This window comes from Gastrolobium bilobum, unplaced genomic scaffold (genome assembly GCF_033153095.1).
Source record: "Gastrolobium bilobum isolate Gb01-03AN ecotype WA unplaced genomic scaffold, APGP_CSIRO_Gbil_v1 utg32295, whole genome shotgun sequence".
Lineage (NCBI taxonomy): Eukaryota > Viridiplantae > Streptophyta > Magnoliopsida > Fabales > Fabaceae > Gastrolobium > Gastrolobium bilobum.
In genome coordinates this window covers 98,360-107,583 of record NW_026896008.1, presented here as the reverse complement: position 1 = coordinate 107,583, position 9,224 = coordinate 98,360, and the positions used below count along the sequence as shown (strand labels likewise).

The window sequence follows — 9,224 nt, the reverse complement described above, 5'->3', positions numbered from 1 at the left end:
AGTGCAAGACGCTACTTGCATCCACCCCGGATCACCGTCTTGTATGGCGCTACATACCCAGGTTTACCGTCAAGATGGAACAACACATGCATGTTAAAAACCATTACACATAAAGCTCAACAGCATTTCAAATATTCAAAGCATGTAACACAGCATGCATACAACCACACCCCCATGGGACATGGTGGAACCACAACATGGCTAAACCGAGGACACGAAAGCTTACCTTGCAAGCTAACTCCAAAAGCCAAGAGTCCACAGCTCAAAGTCCAAACACAGCAGATTCACAATCTGTTATGGACCAAAACTATATCAATAATAATGCAACACAAGCATATAACTTAAAGACAACGCCTTTCCTTACGTTTTACGTCTTAAGGCTCCATACCAAGCCATAAGCCCTTAATCACAACGATTCTGACTTAGTTCATTAATTACAGAAGTTCAACTTCATCAATCTAGGGTCCACAAACCCCCAATAGCCTACTGTACACACAGCACAGCTACTGTTCTTCGAAATCCCAGAATATCCGGATATTCCTCGGGACCATATCCGGATATGCAATATCCAGATACCTCACTGGACATATCCGGATATGCAATATCCGGATATCCAGAATCCCATATCCGGATATCTAATATCCGGATACTTAAAACTCATATCCGGATATCACATATCCGGATATTCCTCGGGCACATATCCGGATATTTCACGACAGAATGCAGAAAATGCATTTCGTGAAGATATCCTTCCAAGGTTCCATTTTTAACACTTAATTATGTTAAAGCATGCATCTTTATACTGATTAAGGTCCACACCCCAGTTGGTTACTTGATTAACCCTTTAAACATGCAAAGATCATACCTTTAACCCATTAAAACACAAGCTCAAGGTAGGTACAACTCACCAAAGTTCAAAACAGAGGATCAATGGCTCATGGAGCTCACCACACTGCCTCTACAGTTTCTGGAAATAAGGTGTACGAAAATGCAACACAAAGGTTGGTCCTTTCTTCACAAAGAAGCTTCTTGAAGCTTCACAAGCCAAGTAGGAAGCTCTCACCCTCACACAAGGCCACTCAGCCCAATCAAAATTTAATCCAATTTTCCTGGTAAAATTTTGCCCAACCAAACAACTTTTTTTTAACTTTCCTACCAAACTCACTTTCCAACTATTTCACTATTAATTATATTTTTCTAGTATTCAAAAAATTTCTCCTCAACCAAATGCTCCCTTAGGGTTTATGCCATGTCATTAAGTGGCTTTCTGTCATTTAGTGACACCCGATGTAATTTTCTTTCAACTGTTATCAAATTTTTACCCGAAAACACCCAAGACTCTAACTTTAAGTAATTAATATTAATTTTGTCTAATTATTATCTTCATAACTTAAAATTTGATTAGGAGATCACAGATCCACTTGCAGTTGTTTAATTGCACTATAGTCTTTACTGGTGTTCTTAACTGTACCCGAATTTTATAATCTTCTTAACTTTAACATTATTGGTCTAATTATGACTTGTTAGGAATATACTGGGCTTTCATTCCATTATTTCATATTCTTCCCATTCTGGAATTCTACTGGTTGCTGCTACAGCAGTATAAAATATCCGGTAAAAGTGACTTTTCAGAAGTACCCCAATATGGGTATCAATCTTCACCATTTCATATACTAACCTCATTCATGATGTTTATATCATTATATTAGCTCTCTAACTCAGATTTGCTAGATTGGAGCTATTCTACAGACTGTTACTGCGTCAGCAGTCAAAAACAACAGTTGGAAATTCAACTGTTCAAAATACCCTCAATATAGGTATCAAACTTCATAAAATCTTATGCTTATATCATTTATGATATTCATATCATTAGGATAACTCTCTAACTTAAATTCAATGTACTGGAGCTATTCTACAGTCTATTGCTGCGTCAGCAACCAAAAACAGCAGACGAAAATTCACCTGATTGAAATACCCTCAATATGGGTATCCAAATTCTTAGAATTTCATTGTCATTCTATTTATAATCATAAGGTCCTCATCATAACCCTCTAATTTAAAAGTCATATAATTAGAGTTATTGTAGTTATAATCTCCATGCCTCCATGATACTAAAATAAAAAATCCATCATTTATAAAATAAACACATAGACGAAGATGAATATACTTGGTAAATTATTTGTTTCTTCGTTATTATTCTAGCGAAGAATCATACTACTTCAATCATGCATTATAAAGAAGCCAAGCATATCTCTCGAAAAAGTGAAATACAAATTTGCAAATAAGAAAGAATATTCATCCGAAATGTTGTTCCTTTTTCCCCTCGTAAAGTTGGGTTGCTAAGATGCAATAAGATCTTCTACCATCTTGCCATGTGTGTAGAACATGACCAAAAATTAAAATAAAATTAAAGAAAAAGGAAGAATATTAAAGAAAAGAATTATCAATTGCATAATTTAAAAAGGCACATATTCTCCAGCTTTTGATAAGCAGAAGCATGTGGGTTCCTGTAATGGAATCCTAGATGTAATTCTGTTCTGTATTGGACAATTATTCCAAGCTAAGTCTAACTCGTTGAATTTTTTTATTTTACAAGACTACCTTTTCTACTAATTTGAGCTTAACCTTATATATATATATATATATATATATATATATATATATATATATATATATATATATATATATATATATATGTCATTCATAAGCAATGGATTTTATAACTTGATTTAATATAGGAGAAGCCTAGAAATCACATTGCATTATAAAAATATATGAATACTCACATAAATCATGCCTTTGTGGATGGAAAATTGACAGTGCATTAGCTGCAATCAATTACATGCCTTCAAATTTGGTAGGAAATACTTTATCGCTTTACTTAGATTTCACAAACAATTCTAAAATAGCATGTGGTTTCACTTCATGTGTTTATTTGAAACAAAAGTAAGAAACAAACGTACCCTTGGTGACAACAATATGCTTTTCCCTAAACCCTTCTGTTTTCAAATGGCCACTGTTTCTAACTATGTCAAGCTAGAGAGAGAGCGAGAGAGTACTATTATGGGGGGACCCTATGGAGTTTGAATAGGAATCTCACAAGGCCTTGAAAGTTGAAGCCTTTGGGGGAAGTGCTTGGGGTGGGAGGGGAGAGAATATTCTAGGGCCACCAGAGTTCAATAGCTAAAATCCAAAGATTTATATTAAACAATGTTAGAAAGGAAAAACATCATTAGATTATGATTAAGGATTAGCAAAGGTAGCAGGAAAAGTCAGCCCACAAGGAGACGACTGCTCAAACTTCAAAAAATTCACTGTCTTTGTCAGCTGGCTGTCTGCTAATGTTCCCTTTTCATATAAATCTTCGTATCAACACAAACACTATCAAATTAAGACTCTAATAGCAATTATACACCCATCTTTAATTAATTAATGATAAATTTTTTTTATATGTATCTTGATTGTTCGATTATTCGACTAATCAGATTCAGATATTGTGAGAAGAAGACTCTTTCATGATAAAATTTTTCATTCCCAGGACTGAAATACAAAATATTTGATTAAGAGAAACAAATTCTTTACCACCTGAATCAATAATTACAAGTAATTAATGATATTTCCAAGACTATCCTATTTCTGTATTTCACTACCATGTGAATCTACAGCAAATATGACTTTAATTTTGATACAGCAAAAAAATATTATTGTCAGATTATCATAAATTTAACAATACAAGAGATGTTAAATTTATCTACAATGCATCCAAATTAATCGTATGCTTGATACTTCAAAAAAAATAACCGTAGCGTTGAACCTAAGCAAACTTTTTTTTTTTTATGTGATGGCGTGGTTGTCGTTGATGATAGTGGGGAAGACTTTTCTTTCATTGATACCCTCTTCTGATAATCATATAATAGTATATACCTTAATAAATAAATTAAAAAAATGAAGAAGATGCATCTTTAGTTGAATTAAAACCGTTTTGTTTAGCATTAGAACGTAGAACTGTGGGATGTTAAGTGCTTCAGCTAATTTGGAAAGGATGTAAGAAAACTAATCATCGAAATTGACTCAAGTTTTGTTGTCGCGTTGCTCATTAGGCATGGTGAGAAAGCTTCTGAATCATCTTTGATGACTCGGATTCGAGCTATGATCAATTATAACTGGAAAGTCCACTTTATTCATACATCGAAGGAGGTCAATTGTTGTGCCCGATTACTTGGCGAACCTTCTGCTAGGCCGCCCGAATATGGATGTCTTCTCAGAACCTTCTCCTTGCTTTTGTTTGCGGATTCCTAAGTCACTCCTCAAATTAGGGATGTCGGTGGATTTTTTTTCTTTTTCTTTTCTGTTTTTTACCTTTTCTTTATGTATCAAGAAAGAAAAAAAAAACCATTTTGTTACTATATAGAATAGGTTTTATTAGTGTTATGTAACATAATGTAAGTATTTACTACCAAACCATCATTTTTCGGTTATTCCTTTAGATTGGTGGGCCATAAAAGTTAAATATTTCCAACTAAGTTAAATCTTTATTTAAAAGAAAAAGAAACTGTACGTAAAAGATGCTGAGAAAAAGCAATAAAGTAAAATATCTACTATACGAAAATAGACTAGGAAAGGTAACAAGAGGATCACCATATATCTACAGCTCAAAAATTAACAACCAATTAATCAAGGTCTATGCAGACCTTCAATTCGTGTTAAGAGATTAAAAGTATGTTTCACTGCTTGGTTACATCACCACGCACAATGATTTGATGATGATAATAATAGTTAATATTGATAATATACAATTGATAGAATAACAACAATGATAAAATTATATAAGAACAAGAAATAACTGTTAGTTTGGTGTATATTAAAAAGCCAAGAACGCTAGAAATCCAGTCAATATGTGAGACATGGTCATGTTGTCATTTGGACGATTATTCCCTTTTCTGTGTTCTTTGGTCGTTTCCTTTGGATTTACCTTGGTAGTTTGGTGAGTGCATGAACACACGTGCATGGCTTTTTACTAAGAAGATTTCTGAACAATTAATAGGTAGGTATAGCTATCCGATGTTTATAATGGCAAACTAGCTCTTTATCTTTCCTTTCAATCGTATGGCATGCAATAGCATTTTACAAAATTTTGGCAGCTATCAATCTTCTTCGAGAAATGACTTGCACTTTCACTTTGAGTACTAAAGCTTCAAAAGACTCAATATTTTGCCTTTCCTGGAACATGAACATTAAAGATTTTTGTGATTGGGTAGGCTTCTATTTCCGGTCACAACTTGATTTAAGTGGCTGTGAAGTGAGGGTAATTCAAGTTGTCATATTAATATAGCAATATGACCAATTCTTCAGAAATAATGCTCTTTTATGGGGGCATGATTATGTAAACTATAAGACCAAGGTACATAACTATATACCATTAACTTGGATATATATATATATATATATATATATATATATATATATATAGCATCAGCTAGCTCTACCTAATGATCATATGCAGTTAGTGGGGGCAGTGCCTAATAACCAAAAAAAAAAATATTTATTTCAGTTCAAATGAACTTCAGACATCAAATGAAAACTTGTATTAGGAAACAAAAATTTGAGAGGGCAGGGAAGAAAAGAAAAAGATAGAAGATATCTTTACCAAAAAAAAAAAAAGAAGGAAAAGAAAAGAAAATCTTAGAAGATATACGAAACATATAAAATCTGGAATGATTAGGATGAGAATGCTCAGATTGCTATACAGAACAAAGTCCATGAAATACAATATATATTGCATTAATTAGTCTCTACTTTCTAGCTAATTGAGCATTACTATTCCACAGTATATAGATACATAGGCTTTATATATAAATATTTGAAAGGCATGGTGGAGTTCCTTACTGTTTAATAAACAAAAAAAATTATTCTCCAAAAAAAATAAACAAAAATATTAGAAAAAGGGTCATTGGATGAGAAGGATTAAAAAAATAAGAAAACAAAAAGCAACAACAAATTATGGGATAATCATTCCGAATGGAGATTAACTTTCTTCAGAGCTCATCATATATGTGTCATCATACACCTTTGCTTCACCTCCCCTTCCCTTTCTTTGCCCCCCCTTCTTTATTTCTCTCACTCTCTGTCTCACCTTCCCCTTTAACTTTTCACCGCCTCCCATTGCATCTAGGTTTTTTTATTCTACCTAAAAAGTAGATAATTAAATCAACTGAAACATATGAGAGAGAGAGAGAGAGAGAGAGAGATCCCATCTTGCATATATCAGTTGGTGTTCTAGGGTTGGAGGCTTATATAATTAACAAGGCTAGCTACACATTCTCTCTAGTTCTCTCTTAAATTCAAACACTATTACTTCTTCTCACTGAACTGTTTGTGAGTTTCTTATTATAAATTGAGTCAAACTGAGAAACAATGAAACAGCTTGAGATGCTGGAAAAGATGGATGATGGAGAAATCACAAATGTTTTCCCTCAGAACCCAACTGGTGCATCCAATAACCCTCCACTTTTGAAGAGGAAGAGAAACCTCCCAGGAAATCCAGGCATGCTTCTTCTTTCATTGCTTATTCTCTTTTTTCTCTTTAATTATTTTTTGATGATAAGTATATTCAAAGCTATTTTTGCTTTTTTATCAAGAGGGGAAAACAAAATTATGAGTTATTATGGGATTCTTCTATTTGTGCACAGATCCTGAAGCTGAAGTCATAGCCTTATCACCAAAGACTCTAATGGCTACAAACAGATTCTTGTGTGAAACTTGTGGGAAGGGTTTCCAAAGGGATCAAAATCTTCAACTCCATCGACGTGGACATAACCTTCCTTGGAAACTCAAGCAGAGGACAAGCAAAGAAGCAAGGAAGCGAGTTTATGTGTGTCCAGAGAAAACTTGTGTCCATCACGATCCTTCAAGGGCTCTTGGAGACTTAACTGGGATAAAGAAGCACTTCTGCAGAAAGCACGGTGAAAAGAAGTGGAAGTGTGAGAAGTGTTCAAAGCGTTATGCTGTGCAGTCAGATTGGAAAGCACACTCAAAAACTTGTGGCACCAGAGAATACAAATGTGATTGTGGAACTATCTTTTCACGGTAACTAACCTACCCATCTAAGATTGCTGATAGTATCAAATCTTATAGGATCAAGTTTTATTTTATTTTTATTTTTTGCAAAAGTGGTAACTTAACTAGTGGTCTGAAAAACTCTCTCTCTCTCTCTCTCCCCCTCCTTGTGGTCTCTGGGTTTATGCGTTCTGTGTGTGGGTATCTGAGTACTTGCTGTCTATTTGGCTTTTAGTAGTAAAAGGAGAACAATGAGGCTTAGTTCAAACAAAGGACTTGAAAGAAGCCACAAGTTTTTGATAAGCCTTTTTGCAACCTTAGCCCTAAACGACAAAAGTTTATGGTTTGGAGTTATCTTTGTTAACCTCACCTTATCTGATTATTAATTCAGTTTTTCTTTGACACTAGTTTCGGGGTTATAATCCCTATAGGCTAGTTAGTACTAGTTATGATGTCGTAGTCTTGCTATATGAAGTTACTCCTATTTGGACTTTTGTTGAGTTGATATTAGACTTCTTAAATGCCTCTTCAGATTATTATTATTATTATTATTGTTATTAATTATTTTTCTTATGGTTTATTAAAAAATTTGTTTGAGCAGGAGAGATAGCTTCATAACTCACAGGGCCTTCTGTGATGCCTTGGCAGAAGAAACAGCTAGGGTAAATGCAACATCAGACATAAACAACTCGTTAGTTGGTAACATTGGTTACAACGTAATGGGAACATCCATATGCCATAACATGCCAACCCCTTTTTCTTCAATTTTCAAACCAATTTCAAACACTGAAGAAACAAGTAATCAAACATCTAGGGGTTTATCCCTTTGGATGGGTCAAGCATCTCAGGCTCATCAAACAATAGCTACTGGCAATTTACGTGAGATTCATCATCAACTTGGGTCTAATACAAGCTCAGGATCAATATATGGTGGGAACCAACTTGTTCAATGCTCAAATCCTCCACCCTCTAATTATCAGCTAAATTGGGTGTTTGGAACAAAGCTTTCCTCTAATTGCAGCCAAGAGATAACTAGCACTACTACTTCACTTCCACTAGGTAGTATTGTTAAGGATGCTGCTACAAGCCAGCCATTAAGTGTTCCTTCCTTATATAGCTCCCAACACCAATCCCATCAAACATGTTCAGCAAACATGTCTGCCACAGCTTTGTTGCAAAAAGCTGCTCAAATTGGAGCAACCTCAACCGACCCATCATTCCTTGGGAGCTTAGGGTTTAAATGCAGTAACAGTCAAGGTCAAGATGGGAACAATCTTAGTGGCATGTACGGTTCAAGTTCAGTACTCACAAGTCTTGGGAGCGAGGCAGAGAACTCTGCATGTGACTGGTCACAAATGCACCCTGCCAAACGTAGACAAGTACAAAATGAAGAGAGTGGAGGGGGGCAAACTAGGGATTTTCTTGGTGTTGGTGTGCAAAACCATTTGTCACCCTTCATCAATCAACGGATGGATTTTATTTGATAATGTATGTTCAAATTAATGTGAAGTTTAAATTTCTTTTTTTTCTTTTTTTGTCGATGGAAGGGAAAAATAACAAATAAAAAGCAAAAGGTGGATGAAGTTGGAGGAAGAGAATTAAGTATCTGGAAACTTTGCAGGGAGGAAAAGGTGGGAGTTGAGTGCTTGATGGGGGGCTGAAAAGTTTGGTGTTAGAAAACTATTGAAGGGCTGAAAGGGGAGAGATCCATGCATATTCTTTTGAACACTGAAAGCTGATCCCTTTTAAAAATGGTGGCTTTAATTTTTTGATAAAAGGAGTACCATTGTGGAGTAGTGGGGGCAATGCATAGGACAAGCTTTTGAACTCCATTATTACAGTGTTTCATCCCTGTTATAGTTGTTGTCTTGTCACACTGGGCTTAAAAGAGAATTTCCAGTGACAAAAAAGCATCATTCTAGTACAAATAGGCTTTTACTCTATAAATTAAAATAAATTAATGTACCATGTTCATTCACCCCTGCAATGCATACTTGTAGTATAACGAGATTGGCTTAATTTTCTATACATGCAGCAAAATGGACCTAATAAGATCGAGGCATATTATGTTTTATTATTAATTTTTTTGTTCATTTTTTTCACTTTTTCTTCCTTCCCAATCCCTTCTCTTCTTTTCATGCAATCAGCGGAAAGTGCGGTGATCTGTT

The 9,224-nt window shown here is 34.7% G+C and overlaps 1 protein-coding gene across 1 annotated transcript; it reads left to right on the top strand.

Annotated features, from left to right (window-relative positions):
- Positions 1 to 6,135: 6,135 nt before the first annotated feature.
- On the top strand, positions 6,136 to 8,934 carry LOC133297269 (zinc finger protein NUTCRACKER-like). Its single transcript, XM_061496383.1, has 3 exons — positions 6,136 to 6,544; positions 6,690 to 7,086; positions 7,658 to 8,934. The coding sequence occupies exons 1-3, from the start codon at positions 6,415 to 6,417 to the stop codon at positions 8,538 to 8,540; spliced, it is 1,410 nt and encodes a 469-aa protein (XP_061352367.1). The 5' UTR covers positions 6,136 to 6,414; the 3' UTR covers positions 8,541 to 8,934.
- Positions 8,935 to 9,224: the final 290 nt, after the last annotated feature.